The sequence below is a fragment of the Thunnus albacares genome, chromosome 5 (genome assembly GCF_914725855.1).
Source record: "Thunnus albacares chromosome 5, fThuAlb1.1, whole genome shotgun sequence".
In the NCBI taxonomy this organism is placed as follows: Eukaryota; Metazoa; Chordata; class Actinopteri; order Scombriformes; family Scombridae; genus Thunnus; species Thunnus albacares.
In genome coordinates this window covers 20507603-20524103 of record NC_058110.1, presented here as the reverse complement: position 1 = coordinate 20524103, position 16501 = coordinate 20507603, and the positions used below count along the sequence as shown (strand labels likewise).

Below are 16501 nucleotides of genomic sequence, written 5' to 3'. Positions count from 1 at the left end.
AACGCAGAGAATATACTCTGCTGCGTGGTCTCTGCCTGACTGAGCATCAAAATATCATCGATTGAGTCAGATATGTCTTTATCTGTTCAAACTATACTAATCAATATTTAAGCTAATTCATAGAGGATACGTGTTTCTGATCCAGTTATGCTAGAGTTCAAATATACCCATCTCCTAGAGCATATAATGTGTTTGCCTCAAATTTTCCCTCACCTAAATTGAGTCCTGTGTTTACATCATATTCTGCTTAGTGTTTATCAATAATCTAGGAGTTTAATGCAGCTCTGGTAAATTAGCAAACTGAGATTCATATGAACAAAAAATGATCATCAATCTAAGAAAAATAGATTAATCATATTACACAGTTTCACAGAACAAAAGCAGTAGAAAATTTAATTCAGTTTACAACATAATTATACAATCATGACAAGCTCCATTATCAGTCTTCACATGATTAATCCAGCATTTAATATAAAAAGCACATTCACACAAACACATACTGTATGCACACATTCTAACTACAATCTCACAAAAAAAGCATGGACAAAACAATACCATAATTCTTTTTTTTTTTTTTTTAAAACAATCTGTACACGGTTTCTTCCTCTGATGAAAATTCATAATCTGGGACAGGGAAACCGACATCAACTGATTCACAGCGGGAAACAAAAACATTTACAGTACAGTTCACAGGTTGTCGCAACTGCAGTTGCACCTATTTAGACTTCCTTCGTTTGGCCTGGGTGGGGCTTGCTCCAGTTTCTGTTAAAAAGATAATACAAGTTAGCAATGCCCTGTGTATAGCTTGGGTGTAGTTGTGGACATTATGCCTGAAGTTTATTTTGGAGCTGCTTGTGTGTTTATGTTACCTTTTACAGCAGCACTGGTTCCAGGCCTGGCTGATCTTTTCCTAATGCCACTGTCCGCTACCGGCTCCTCCTCCACCTCCTTGTCTGCCCGGGAGCTGCGTCTGCTCGGTCCCTTGGGCTTCTCCACAGCAACTCTGGGAGGACCAGATAGAAAAACAACAAACGACAAGGAAGGGAAGATAACACAGCGATGTGTTAGTAAAGATGCAAAGGCATGAGTTAACTCTGCTCTACTCAGAGAAAGATATAATACCACTCAGGACTCTGCTGTTTTTCCTCGTCTACCACAGATACTGTGCGTCTTCATCCCGACAGCATCCACTACGTCGACATGATCACTGCTTGTGTCTTTGCAGCGCAAACATGTTAAAATACATACCTTGGGACTAAGTTGATGGGCGTCTTTCTTTTCTTTGCCCATCTGTGATAGAAGTGGAAAAACAGCGGTAAACTATAAACTGTGCTGAACAAACATGGCTTCACTTCCCCACGATATTATGACAATCCCCAGGAAAAGAGATATGGCCATAAAGGTCAGTGGGGTGGTACAATTTGCGTTGTGATAGGCTTTGTTTTGATTAAACTTCGGACATGCATTGGTATATTTATATTGATGCATGCTAATCATACATACCAAGTGCTGAGGCCACGTGGCTCATTGATTTCACCATGTACCCCCTTGGCCAACCACATGACCTCCCTGAGTTTCAGTAGAGTTAGAAATGTCTAAGCATTTCTCCTTCAAGAGCATGAGTCTTAAGACTAGGCCAACTTTTCCGAGATCAATAGTAAGGGATACCTTAATAAACCCCAGCACATGAAGCAATACATAGTCAATTAGCAATACAGCAAATAAAAGAATATAAATGTTATCGGGAATCTTACCCCTGCTCAGGACCTGTTGAGACCTCTTCACCTAAATAGGACAAAAAAGGAGATATTTATTTTCCACCTAGTTCCAAATGACTCATATGAGATTATTATGGAATTGCTCCTTTCTCTTTCAAAGACAAGCATTGTTCAAAATGTCTGTAACAAGGATGACCATGCTTACCTGTCTTCTCACTAGCAACAGGCTCCTGTGACTGTGAAACTTCTTGTTGAATAGGTGCTGGGGAAAAAGGATGAAGTAGTTCAACTGACACATTTGACTACATTAAACAAATTAGTGACTGAACAGAATGGCTATGTCCATGTATTCAGGGTGCTGAGCATAAGTCTCTCCTCCACCATGGCCACCAATCACCAATGGTTTTGCACATAGCAACCGTTGTTCTCTTTAAACAAAGAAACACAGGAATACCAAATACTCTTTGTAAATGTTAAAACCCAAGAAAGCTTTATACTTAAAGTTGCATGATACTTGAGGTTGCATTACATGTATTGTTATATGTTACTATGGCATGTACTGCAGCAGTAACACAAGGTATATAAAAGATACTCTTAGTCATCAGCTTGACCTGACCAAGGATCATGGCCAGAATGTGGCCATCATTTTGTTTACTTGATGCATGTATACATTCCTAATGATTCTTTTAGCTCTCAATTGTGTGTTTACCTGGGGTGGTCTGAGTTGTTTCGGCAGGTCCTGCAGCTGATGGCATGGGAGGCTCCACAGCTGGGGCATCAGACTGGGCTGGTGGAACTACGCTGGGGTTACCAACTGGAGAGGGTATGGTGGGAGGAACCTCCTGAACAGGTCCAGGCACAGTAACAATGGGAACAATGGACGGTACTGGACTTTGTGCAGGTGTGACCGTGGAGAGCACGGTAGCAGAGGAGACAACAGTAGCAGTACCAACTACAGTGACAGTAGGAGTTTGAGAAGTTACAGCCTGGGCTGGGCTTGAGACTGAAGCTGGTACAGGCAACGGAGCCTGGGTAACAATCTGAGTAGGAACAGCAACTTGGCTAGGAACTGGGATAGGAGAGGAGACTGTAGGCGAAGTAATGATGTTTGAACCAGCAGTAGTAGTATGGGGCACTAGTGCTTCAATCTGAATGGCAGGACTAGCAGGAGGATGAAAGACCTGGGGTGGAACAGCCCCAGTGGGCCCCTGTGCAGGTCTTTCTACAGGATTCTGCTGGGATTCAGCTGTACCAGAAACAGGTGCAGCGGCCTGTGCAGACTTACTTTTCACCTGGGCAGTGGAAGATGGAGACATGGGGCCCTTTCGGAGAGTGTTCACAGCTCCAGGACTAGAGCAGGGAGGAGGAGAAGCCAGGGGTGGCTGAAAGGGAGATGATGCTGAAGGGCTTGGATGGGGAGATGGCTGCTGGACTGGGGGACTAGATTTCTGACCAGAACCTGCCTCACCTAGATTTTCTGTTTTGAGAGCCCCAGGGTTAATTTGCTGAGGAGCTGGGAGAGTACCAACTGAGGATGATGAGGACACACTAGTGGCAGTCTGAACCTGTCCAACAGCACTTCTGGCAAGCTGAGTGCTGGCCATGGTAGCCCCTGTTGATTGGGTGGAGCTTGGGGCAGGAGGAAGTTGGATGTTTGTAGTGGACACTTGGATAGGACCCATCATGGTGACTGACTGTGATACCACTGTGGTATTGGGAGCCACAGATGCATTCGGGACCTGGAAAATTGGATTGATAAATACAGGGGTGGTGGTGATGAACTGAGGTCGGGACACAGGGGTCTGCTGCCGAATATCTTGAGGTCGAATGTTCTTGTTAGGGACAGCCACCATGGTGGAGACCATAGATGTGGGTACTTGAGGAGCGGGGGCAGAGGTAATGGGGTTAGACGTTACAAACACAGTGATTTGGTTTGGGGAAATGGTGCTAGAAGAGGCAGGGATCTGTATGACTGAGTGAACACTTGTCACAGGTTTAGGATTAGGGCTTGGTTTTGGAGCCGAACTAGCTGGGTTTAGGGCAGTGCTGGAGTTAGAACTGGTACTAACAGCTGGGGCGGTACTGCTCTGACTGGAAGTGACAGGGTTGGGACTTACACTCGGGGCAGCATTAGTGTTAGTACTGAGAGTGGGGCAAAGGGTAGAGGTCGTGTTTACATTCAGACTGGGATTGACACCAAGACTCGAGATGGGGGTTTGGTTAAGACTGGGAGTAGTATTGGAGTTTACGTTAGTGCTAGGGTGCAAGCTGGGCATCGCAGCAGGCTGCAAGTTAGGACTGCTGGTAGGGACAGGGACAGCAGGTTTGGGTTTAGCTTCTGATTCATTTATAGTGGCAGTAGTAGCAACAGGAGCTGACATGTCTGTGCTCTGGGAATTACTGTGGGGTGGTTTCTCTGGATCCAAAGCAGACTTGGGGCTGTCCTTTCCCATAACATCCCTAACAGTATTACTCTGTATAGGCCGAAGAGGCATGTTTGGGATACCCGTGTTATCCAGTAACTGGTTGAGGGAGGTTGGAGCTGCCCTGAGAGCAGGTGAAACCTCAGAGTCCTGCAAAGGTGCTGTGTGTGTTGGCTGCCTATCAACTGTCCCTGCCTGCAGTTCCAAGTCAGGTTTAGGCTGCGTGGGGAAACGAGGACTTGCCATTCTAGGAGCTGATAACTCCCTCAGAGGCTGCGGCTGGGGTTGAGGCTGAGGCTGAGGCATCTGTCGCTGCTCTGCTGTCATCATTGCCTGACTTTCCCTTACTCCCTCAGCAGGGTTACCTTGCATCCCATGGAAGGGACTCTGGGTCTGTTGTGCCTCCATGCTCCCACCCAGTTGTGCGGGCATAGACATTGGACTTGGAGGTACTGAGGTAGGGCTGAGCATCATGGTTTGCCCCTGAGGGTTGACCAACTGCTGCTGATGGGGAGGGCAGGTGATGGCCATCTTTGTCCCCTTTTGTCTTCCGGGGCTTGGGGTGGCTGACTTGCGACTAGAGGCTGGACTTGACCTCCGACTATTGCTAGGACTTGCCCTCTTACCCTGTCCTCCAGACTGCTTGTCCTGTTTAGCACCTGCACCTCCTGCTCCAGTGCCAGTGGAGAAAGGTTGTTGACTGTTGTTAGTGTTATTTCCACCCACACTACCATTGTTGTTGTTGCCTGGTAGAGATAAGCTAGGAGGGGCCTGCCCAATGGCTTTCAGAGTTGTTGGGTTGAGACCTTGCTGGTCAAATCCCCTGTTTAGGTTAGGCTGCCTGGGAGGCAGAGGAATGTTGATTTTGGGAGGAAACAGCCCTGCAATAGACGCATTTAGCCTTTCAGGTGAAAGGTTGATTTCGGAGGGCTCAGTGCTGGGTGGGCGATTAGTTGGGGTAAGGGGATGGTGGTACGGTCTGGGGCTGGCTCTGTTGGGGGTTTTGGGCCTAGAGCTCTGTGAGGTTGTGGGGACATTGGGGAAATGAAGGCCAGGCACAGGGCCTCCTTGTTGAGGCTGAGCAGGTAACTGTTGCTGGGGACTGGCTCCAGTGTGCTGGGGCACTGGTGAGGGACCAGGGCCTTGCTTCATCATGTGAGTGTTGGAGCCCTGGTTGGCCATCATCTGTTGGGTCCCATTTCCAGGCTGTACCCCCATTTCTGGACCTCCAGGCCTGTCCTGCTTTGGGTGGGCCCCTGCAGGGGCCTCTTCAGATCCAGTGCCTTGGGGACCCTGCCCTGCATCAGGAAGAGACATTCTTCGTGCAGCGCCTGCAAGCTACAAAGGAGGACAGATACAACAATTTAGTCACAAGAAAATAAACAGTGCACAGTTCGGATCATGAGATGTGAATGTAAATATAGTGTTATATATTGTCATCACATTAATGTTTTTGACTAATATTTACAATTTATGTTTCTACTCTTATTACAATTATGTGCATGGCTATTTTCTTTTATTACTGGTTATCTTAGCTTTTTACCTATTACCGTAATGTTTGCTACTTGTTTATTTCTTTATTGTTTGTTTTTATGATGTAAAGGGGGCTCCTATTCCTCCGAGTGTTAAAGAAATGTATTTATGCCTCAGTACTTGGACCTCACCTGAGGGTTCACCATCAGGGGCATCCCTCGGGGTTTGTCAGGTGATGGTGGTACTCCTCCATGTCCTTGAAGGCTGATCATTACAGGCATATTGCCTTGCTGTGAGACAGGCAGCCTTTGCACCTCAGGTGGATTGCCCATGCCCCGAGGAGGGAGCTGCCCTCCTGGAGGGATGGACATGCGATTCTTAGCCTGCTCCTGCTGCATCTTCAGCATCATCATCATTTGCTGTTGTTGCTAAAATATGAAATGGGGATCAATGTTGAGTATGAATAGATAAATGAATAACCAATGTATTGATTTTAAATACTGCCATTCATCAATATTACCTGTTGCTGCAGGTGTGGTTGTTGAGGTTGCTGCTGTTGCTGTTGTTGCAGCTGATGAGGGTGTATCTGTGGCTGGCCTTGACCTGAAGTCTGCGGCCCCGTCATTCCCTGCTGCTGTTGTTGTAATTGTTGCTGCTGTTGTTGTTGTATTTGCTGCTGTTGCATTTGTTGCTGCATTTGTTGTAATTGTTGCTGCTGTTGTTGTTGTATTTGCTGCTGTTGCATTTGTTGCTGCATTTGTTGTTGTTGAATTTGTTGTTGCTGTATTTGTTGCTGTTGCATGTGCTGAATTTGTTGTTGTTGTTGTTGTTGTTGTTGCTGCTGCTGCTGCTGCTGTTGTTGCTGCTGCTGCTGTTGCTGTTGTTGCTGCTGCTGCTGCTGCTGCTGCTGCTGCTGCTGCTGTTGTTGTTGCTGTTGCTGCTGTTGTTGCTGCTGTTGTTGCTGCTGCTGCATAAACTGCATGGGTACCTGCTGCAATACTCTCTGGTCTCCAGGTTGGCCAGGAAAGCCTAGGGATAGTGCAGGGGTACATAAATACAAGACAGATAAAGTAAAGAATACTGGAAGGTTTATACAACTTAAGAATTGGCACTTGAATGGAGGTACAAAATAATTGCCCAAAACTGATTATTTCTTTTTGCTCAAGGTCTTTTTCTTGGTATTTAAAGTCACACAAAATACAATAAATTACAGATACAGTTGGATAAACACCATCTTTCTGCTTCAACAGAGCTGCATCCCTACTACAGTATTATTGTGCCATTATTGTATCATTTAGTAATCAAACAGAATAGATTTCACAATTACATGTACATATAAATAAAGTCAATGTGACAAAAATCATAGGTGAGACACAAATAATAATAAATAAATAAAATTAAAAGATACAATAAACGATAAAAAACAAAAATAAGTAATAATAATGAGTGGTAAGAAACACAAAAAAGTATTACAAAACTGCAATATCAGTGGCATTCATTTTTTTGCATATAAAGTTAAAAATGCCATATAGCATAAAATTTCTGAGCACACCCTCTTGTAGTGAAGCGGTGCATTTCCATTTCCAATGCAGATGCATTTCCTGAAGGTAGACTATCCCTACATTAAGTTTTTTCCAGATAAGATAGTACCATTTTACGTTTAACAGGGTGATTTAAAGATTTGACATTCCAGCTGACAAAGGTCACATCGCAACTGGCTGATCTGCTTGGAAAATGTAAATTAACCATGATCTTATTTAATAGAAGAAAAAATTAAAGGCTTATTGAGATTTAACAAACTTGAGTTTTCTAGAAGGCTGAAAGGACCCCTCAATATGTCCAACCCCCATCACCTACCAGAACAAGGTGACTCCCAAACCCCTTGCAAAAGTATCCACACTTTTAAATGCTTGTGAAGGGATGCACTAGCCCTAATACAGAGTACCCTACTATATACAGAATGTTGTTTAATGTAAGGCACATTGAACAGCAATAATAGCAGTGATAATAATAATACATTTGTATTTAGGCTCAGTTTGGTTTACTGGTCTCCAGATGTCTTTAGATATATTGGACTCGGTCCAGTGATAACACCCCCATACCAGTATCAATTTACTGAACACTTGGTAATGGATAAGCATGTCAAACATAAATCAGCAGTTTACCATCTCCTTAATATTAAGGTCTAATCAAAGAAAAGAAAAAATTGGCCTAGTGACGTTGCTGTACAACTTACAGGAATGAAAAGTATTACATATCCACCAGCCAGAGTTGCATGGCTAAGTAAATGTAAGTGTCATAAGAGAACAATGATGAAAAACAAAGGGTGGCCAGTAATAAGTGTTGCTGACATTCATTTTCCTTCCTTTGACATAATTTACTGCTGAATTGGCAATGTTCGTAACGTCTGTGATATCTCAATATGAAAGTCAAACAAAAAGTAATGGTTAAAAAAATAAGATGCCTAATTACACCATATGTTATCCATGACCAGCTATAGTGATATGTCTTAACAACTGTAAACATATGAAAAAGGGAGGAAAAAAAAAATTATATAGATAGATAGATTATATGTGTTGTCCACATTCAACACAATCAACAAATCAAATGGGTGAAAATTATAACTTTTGTAGTCACAGTGTACATTGTTTACTCACCAGAGAGGTCAGCATCAACAGAACTCTGATGTGACACTGAATCACTCTTACTTGAATCATGGTCAGTCCTTTGGTGTTTCTTGTAGGATTTTGGTTTTCACATAAACAATGGCGTCCTCTGGGCTTTGAAACTGTCTGTTCCACCATGTGTGATGCGGAGTTGTGCTGGATAGGAAAGGCCATACCAAATGTCTTCTCATCCACGGAGCTGTCGCTTGACTTCACTGAATGCAGATCTAGCTTGTGCAACACTTGGGTGTGGTGGTGGTGGTGGTGGTGGTGGGGGGGGGATACCGGAATATGGAGATGGCAGTTCCTGGGGAGGAGAGGAGCGGACTCCCTGGCACAGCGAAGGACCTCGACACAGCCTTGGTAATAATGTACTTTCGCCACAGTGACATGGGGCTGGTTTCCTTGCCTTGAGATCCCTGTGTGATTTGTCGATCAGAACGTCTTTGTCCATGTTCAAAATTTCTTTTAGTAGTTTGGAGGCTGCGATTGGAGTGTCTCTGGGACATTCAGTATTCGAATGTTGGAACACCTCATCCTTCCCTCCATGTCAAGGCATTTTCCCCATGGACTGGTTATCTCTGTCTCGAGCTTACCTGTCTTGGTTTGTAGTGAAGTCACGTTGTCTGAGAATGATACTAACCCACACTCCCTTGCTGATATGGTTATTTTCATCGTCTCCACATTGAAGCGAATTGTTGCAGCATTATTTGCTACTTCTGTTTTTACTGCGTATAGTTTGGATTTGACAGCCTCAAATTCCTTAGCCAGCAGTCTTTAGCTCCAACCTTAACAGTATAGTGATGTCTTTTTTCAACGAGATGAGGATTTCGACTTTCAGATCTGCTGCTCCCATTTGGTTATCTGGTGGGTGGGAATCGCTGCTGCTCCCGGTAGATGAAACACTCGAACTTATGGCTTTAGACTTTGCAGTGGAGGTTCTTCCAGTGAATTTATACTTTCTCAAATTGTTGGTCATTGGCATGACAATACCAAAACTAAACTAAGGAAATGTGGAAATAACAAACTTAGAGCAGTATTTTGTAGCCTTTTTTGGGGTGCAGAGCCGGGGCACAAAATTAGCACCAGCTGCCAGCCAAATACTGGTAAAATATGCAAGTGGCTGGTAGATTTGCTTCACTCATCAGCCAAAAAACAATGGTAATCTATTGAGTGGCTGGTAAAATTTGAACATTCACTAGCCATTTGGTCGGTGGACAAAAAACTTAATTTTGCATCCTGTGTAGAGCGCCTAAATAAAATTTTAAACCAAATTTCAGCAGAAATGATCAAAGACACAGCCGTCTCCATTGCTGCCCCCCCCCAAAACTGATTATTTCAATGTCATTTACCTGCAGGCCGGTTGGGAAAATCAGGGAGTTTCGGGCCCGTGTTGTCTAGTCCCAAACTCTGTTCACCACTCAGATTTGGCAGTTCAGAATCTTCCATACCACCAGCCACATCAAGACCACTAGGAAAGAGAGAATAAAAAGATAAAGTTAAATCAAAATATGAATGTAACAGTGATACAACTTATTTCAACTCTTGCTGCCAAAATGGAAAAAACAAAACTGTATTAAATACAAATTGTTACCCAAGTCCCTCTACTTGTTGTTGTCCCTCTCCATCTTTGGGCTTCTTCTTGCGTGCTGGTTTCTTCTTTTTGGGTTTGGCTTGATTGCCCCCACCTGCTCCTTGTTTTCCTCCTGGCCCGAACTGGCTGGCTGAGATATCACTCTGCAGCAGATTGACCAGCAGTGGACTTGTCAGTGTTACGTCCTTGCTGACAGGAAAACCACCTGCCTGTCCACAAGGTCCCCCAATTGGCATCTGACCTGGGAATTGTGAGTTGAAGTTCATGCCATGACCTGCAAAGTGACCATTTCCCATCTGCATGTGCTGAGGGCCAGGCATCATGCCTTGCTGCTGCTGTGCCTGCATATCAGGGACCATCTGTTGAACCCCCAATTCCCCTGTCCCACTATTAGGATCTCCCAAAGGATGTTGGTGTTGTTGAGCTGCCTGTTGTTGTTGCTGTTGCAACATGGCCTGTTGCTGTTGTTTCTGCTGTTGCTGTAACTGCTGCTGCTGTTGCAACTGTTGTTGGATAAGAGGATGACCAGCAGGTAGCCTCATCTGTTGCCCGTGCATGCCCATCACTTGATTAGGATTGCCAGCAATGGGAACCTGTTGTGGCTGTTGCTGGCTCATCTGTTGGTGTTGTTGCTGCTGCTGTAGCTGTTGCTGTTGTAACTGGTGCTGTTGCTGCTGTTGTAACTGCTGTTGTTGGAGCTGAGCCATTTGCTGCTGCTGTTGTGGAGTCATCTGCTGTGGGCCAACCTGGCCCTGGAACTGAGCCATGTTACCTGGAACATTCGGAGAAGGGCCACGCATCATCGGGCCAGGCATGACCCCAGCCGGAATCTTGCCTCCAAATGCCTGCTTGTTGCCTTGCATCTGGTTGGCAACCATTTGTTCCATCATGGAGTTTTGTTGCTGTTGCTGCTGTAGGAGCATGGCCTGGTGCCCTTGGCCTCCAACCATCTGACCCTGCCCATGCATCACCCCCTGGCCTTGCTGAGGCATCATCTGCTTGGGTGGGGTCATCCCACCTCTCTGCCCTTGACTGAGGGGCCTTGAGAGGACAGTCTGACCTCCACCCTGGCCTTGAACCATCTGGCTGGGGGAGGAAGACACGGGTTGGGCCTGATGCTGGAGGCCCATCATCTGGGTCTGGAGGCCAGGCTGTTGCTGGCCCATACTAGGCCCAGCAGTTGTACCAGGGGGCAGACCTGCCATGCTACTTTGTACACCCATAGCATTGGGTTGGGCATGGAGTGGGCCCTGCATTGAGTTTGGCGTGGAAGCTGATGGCTGAGCTCCTGATGCAAAACGGAGAGGGAAAAAATATGGAATTTACTTATATGGGGATCACAACAGGTAATAAGCTGTTATGCCTTCTGCTTACTGTTAAGCGACAGGGTGTCAAATGTGGCTGTCAAAACATTAATGCAACACAGTAAGTCTAAACGTGAACTACCAACAGTCTGTATAACTGGGACTAGATGAGTTGAGTGTTAAAATATTAGGGCCTCTAGTTTTAAAGCAACATGTTGGCTCCCTAAATGGCCAAAAAAAGTTTTCTTTGTTTAACTGAGCAACAACAAAGTGTCCCATTAACACAAAACTTGTTCAATTCCAGTTTTAAAATATTATAGTGAAATCTTAAATTAAGACAACCATGTAATAACCAACTTTAATGGATCTTTGCCAAAATGTTTGCATTTGTGTAAACAGCAAATCTGTTAAAATGTTAAATATTGATTAAGCCTCTTGATCTAGCACTGGCCTCTTCTCATTTCACACTGTTTCAATTTCCATGACTCAGCCAAAACTTTAGTTTCCCCTCAGATCTACATCACTTCTGTGCTGAGGACATTTTACCTGTATGAGTCATCGCTTGGCTGCTCTGTAGCTGCTGACCGGATCCTCCACCAGGGGTTCCTGGAGCACTGGCACTCACCTGACCTTGGACAAAGTTTGGATTTGGAAAGCCCATGGGACGCTTAGGCATGCCTGTAATCAGTGTTCATTGATTTTGTTATCTCAACATCAGAGTGTTAATTTTATAGTTACTTCAAGATAAAATACTCATGTTGGCAAAAAATGTACTTTTCTTCTGTGTGCAATCAGTCTAACAAGAAACTGTTACCAGCAGTTACTGACCTGGATGAACTTGGGCCCCAGGCTGTCCATGCTGGGGCATTCCCATGAATCCTTGTTGCATGTTACCCTGTTGGCCGAGGGCTGCTCTTCCTGGTGAACCAACACCCTGGGGAAAACCCTGTGGAGTTGTAGGTCTCTGAGCCATCATGGGTGGAGTCCCAGGTGAACCCTGCTGAAAAGGAGACGAGGAGGAACCTGGAGACTTGGCAGTGAGGTTGCCCTGCGGTCCAGAAGTTGGTGGAAGTGGTGGAGGGGGTCTGGGCTGTCCTGCAACACCTCCAGGGCCAGCCTGTGGGCCTTTAGGCTGGGGAGCAGCAAACTGACCCATTCCTGCCTGCTGTTGCTGCTGTAATTGTCCCTGTCCCATTGCATTGAATACCTGTCCTGCCTGCTGGCTGCCAAATGGATAAGGGGGCGGAGGGTGGCTGGGAGTCTGAACTGTAGCAAGGGAAGGAGGGCGCTGAACCATCTGGGCCTGGGGTGGGGGCTTCCTCCAGGCAGGGCCTCCTTGGGCGGCTGGTGTCTGGAGGACTCCAGAGGGCAACTGGTTCCAGCCAGGAGGCACAGCCATCTGGCCTGATGGGTTGAATGGAGGTCTAGGTCCAAGCTGAGAGAGCTGTGCTTGCTGTTGGGCTTGTTGCTGTTGGTGATGCTGTTGTTGTAGCTGCTGCAGTGCAGCAGGGTTGAGTGGTCTTCCAGCCTGCATAGCCTGCATGTGATGGGTGGCCTGAGGAGGCATAGGGCCTGAGCCATGGGGACCAGTCTGTTGGTGCTGGAGTTGCTGTTGCTGCTGAACTGACATACCTGGCATCATTGGATCCATCACATCTGTGAGAGAGTGTTTCCATTATTGCACTGACCAAGACACACCATATTCAAAATTACAACATGCATCATTTTTAAAAAAAAAATTAAGACCTGAACCTGTCTGTGAAGACGGTCTTGAAACACGAGGATGCATCTGTCCACTGCTGCCTGGTACCATAGCCTGACCTGCCATGCCAGGTCCAGGGGGAACCATTGATGGATTAGCCATCCTCACCCCTCCTTATGGAAATATGTGCATATTAAAGCATTTTGTGTAAACAATAACTAATATTTACCAAGTGAGTGATTATTGTCAGGTGATAAAATGGCATAAGACTGGATAAAAAAATAACTACTGAATGGCTATGACAAACTAATGAAAAGAAGAAATAAAAACAAACAAGCATACATTCAACTAATGTTTGCCTTTACAAATTTTCATTTCATGTTTTTATGGATGCACATTTGTCATAAATTAAGCAGAGAAAAACAATGAATGTTTGCATATTAACTACCACTATCTATATCACATAATTAGCACAAAAATTGTGATCGTAACAACTACTATTAAAGGAACAACTAACCAAAATTAAAGCACAGTTTCAGTTTAGTTTTTTTTATAGTGAACTTGTGAAATCAATTCAGTTAACTTATACCTGGACCAGGTTGACCTGGAAAACCAACATCCATTCTCATCTGGCCAGGTGCTCCAATTGGTCCATTCACTCTAACTTCTTGTCCTCTATTTGGTCCCACAGCCACGTTAATGGCCCCTTCCCCTGAACATCAACAGAGGGAATATCAGCACTCAACAGTTGAGAGTTTCGTGAATCTGACTTGAAACACTCATACAAGCAAGCCTCATGGAAAAAAGTAAGGTAGATTAAGGATAAGAATAGGAAAACATTCTTGCATGTGGCCAATTTTCTCTTGCATCCCATTTTGAAGGCTGTGCTGTTACCTTCTATCTGCACGGAGAGAATCCCCAGTTCTCGGAGCTGCTGCTGGTTGTTCTGGGCCAACAGTCTGAGTCGCTCTGCAGCGTCCCGAGGAATGTTGAAGGTAACCCGCACACTGTTCCATGGCTCTACATGATGTGGCTGCAGCCTCTCTGAGCCTAAGAGAGAGAATATGAATGGATACAAGTTGGAATTATAGTGTGAAAAATTCTAGACATTATTAATTAGAAATGGATAGAAATAGAAGACTGTTGCTGGAATATCCAATGGAAATGGGTCATGTTTCAAATGTACATTTACAGTTCCTGTAGAACTCGTGCACCCCCTTGTTATTGTTTCACAATACTGAATCACAATGGCTCTAAGAGAAAAAGAGATTCTTCGATGTCAAAGTGAAAACAAATCTCCATAAATTGATCTTGATTAGATACAAATGTAAATACAAAATAAGTGATAGAGGTATTCATCATGTTAATTATGACATGCCTACATAACCACTTGTGCAGGCTGTTGTTTTTAGAGTGGGACATTGCTGTATCTGGAAAGCCCAACGATGAGTCACTTTCCTGGGAAATCAACATAATGACGACCATGGAATTAAGAAACAACTTTCTGACTAATTTAGTCAAAAGAACCTTACAGTGTAAGGAAATAAGAATGTTTCTTAGGATCTGAATATCTCTTGGTGTGCAGTAAGGTAAATCATCTTTTATTAACCAGTGTCAAAGAACTAATTGCATCTACTGTGATTAAATGTTGCAAACAATAAAACATTGAAATGTCCAAGGGGATGAATGCTTTCTCAACAGCAAATTAAGTCTCCCAGATTGACAGTGAGAGCTATACAATCGCCATTGGTAGACAACTGCACTTTGTTTGTTTGTATGGACGCAGGGTGTCTTCAAACACCAACTGTACTGACTTATTCCAACACTAAGAGAAAATTAAACAAAATTAAACTAACCCATATCAAGCATGTTAGGTATACCACTGAGGACAGTGTCAAGTTTTTGTGTGAAGTCCTCATCTTCCATATTCCCTTGAAAGGCAACAAACACTGTAAAATCGTCTCCCTCCTTGCTGTTTTCTTCTGTGCCATCTTGCTTGTTGACTCTCTCTTCCTCTGTTACTGCGCTTCCATGGCAACTGTCAACATCCTCTCCTGCATCATCGCCAACACCAGAGTCCCTGTCGGAGTCATTATCAGCTTCCAGGTACTCCGTCCTCTGGGACAGCTGAGGTGGGGTGCGTCGATGCGCCATCCTCCTCTCTTACTAGGAGTGGCGTTTTAACCGTTTTATGCTGAAATTCCACATAAGAGAGACATAGATCACAACTCAATCATATAAGCCACCATTGTCACGGTAAAGAAATGACAGAGATGTTTAAGTAAAGTGGATACAAGCAGGATTTGAGCAATAAAAACTAACTTGTATAGTTGCTCGTATACTGAATAAATAGACAGCTACAACATTTTTGTTACAGGTTGTCCCATTCAAGCCTCAGGTGAGACAAAGTCTAACATAAAATGTGTTAATTAGTTCTTCAATTCCAGTGAATAGATGACGTTATCACCGGATAGCTAACGTTAAAAACATAGTACCCTGTTTGTTAGTGACATCTCGATGACCGGTGGTGCAGCACGTACAGTAGAGACATGTCAAACAATTATTAAAGGGACTATGGGTGGTCAAGGGTCTCTTAGCTGTTGTGTGATGTGCATTAATGTCAAATACACTGAATAAATTCACTACCATAAACAGTGGGCAGCTTGGTTAACATGATCGGCCCAGCAGTAACTTAGCTCGGGCCTTAGCGCAAACGTAAGCTAATGTGAAGCGATCGGCAGGGAGAGCACAAATAGTCCGTTACCCATGTCACCGTGCATTTATATGCCGATATGAACATTATTTACAACTCAAATTAATGCGTTTTAAGCACATGCTGCTATGAAAGAGGATAAAAGCCATGTCAAGGCGGGTCCTGCTGGCTTCTTCGCAAGCTCCAATTAGCAAACGTTAGCAAAGTTAGCTGGTTAGCACTGCAGGTAATTCATCATGAATGCATTGGAAAATAACTTATTAACTTTCACTTTTGCTAGCTTGAACTTACTATATATAATCAACAGTATATTACGCATGAAATGGGCAAAAGCCTTACCACATATATTCATCAGAAAATAAATTCAACCAGACGACATCTGCTAGCCAGATTAGCTAACAAAACATGAATCACAAGTCAAAACGGCGTTGAGCTAACCAGAATGAAGAATACTTCCGGTTTTGCTTTTCAAAATAAAGCCTTACATGAGGAAGAGTTTGAAACTTTTTATTTTTTTTAATTTAAATTTTTTTTTTGAGTACTTCACCCTTTAAACCAGGTATTTGTCAATGTAAATATAAAATACGGGCTCCTAGCATTATATCATCCCACACATTTGTGTTTAAACTATAAAGTGTTATCTTGTACATTTAGTCACTAAACTGGAGTCATATTCCCTGTATGGTAACATACTTGGCTAATAAAGATGACTCTGATCCCACTTAAATACACACTTACTGTTCAAAGCTTACATATAAATGTATACAGCAGACTCTTGATCAGTGTGTCCTTTCATCGATACCTGGCATTTATAATTAATAACAATAAGCAATAGACTGTGGGATTTATAAAATACATCACTTTCAAAACTCCTATCAGTCACCCACCCTCAACTGCTAGTGTCTGAA

At 44.0% G+C, this 16501-nt stretch overlaps 1 protein-coding gene across 1 annotated transcript; it reads right to left on the bottom strand.

Moving 5' to 3' along the window:
- Nucleotides 1–365: 365 nt before the first annotated feature.
- On the bottom strand, nucleotides 366–16038 carry ncoa6 (nuclear receptor coactivator 6). Its single transcript, XM_044352942.1, has 18 exons — nucleotides 15933–16038; nucleotides 14737–15074; nucleotides 13775–13930; nucleotides 13470–13592; nucleotides 12931–13053; nucleotides 12007–12834; nucleotides 11725–11856; nucleotides 9875–11162; nucleotides 9633–9751; nucleotides 6325–6643; nucleotides 6135–6240; nucleotides 5806–6042; nucleotides 2428–5479; nucleotides 1924–1980; nucleotides 1755–1785; nucleotides 1249–1290; nucleotides 870–1003; nucleotides 366–762 (listed from the first exon to the last, which is right to left on the bottom strand). Exons 2-18 carry the CDS (start codon nucleotides 15032–15034, stop codon nucleotides 716–718), a joined length of 7092 nt encoding a protein of 2363 aa, XP_044208877.1. The 5' UTR covers nucleotides 15035–15074; nucleotides 15933–16038; the 3' UTR covers nucleotides 366–715.
- Nucleotides 16039–16501: the final 463 nt, after the last annotated feature.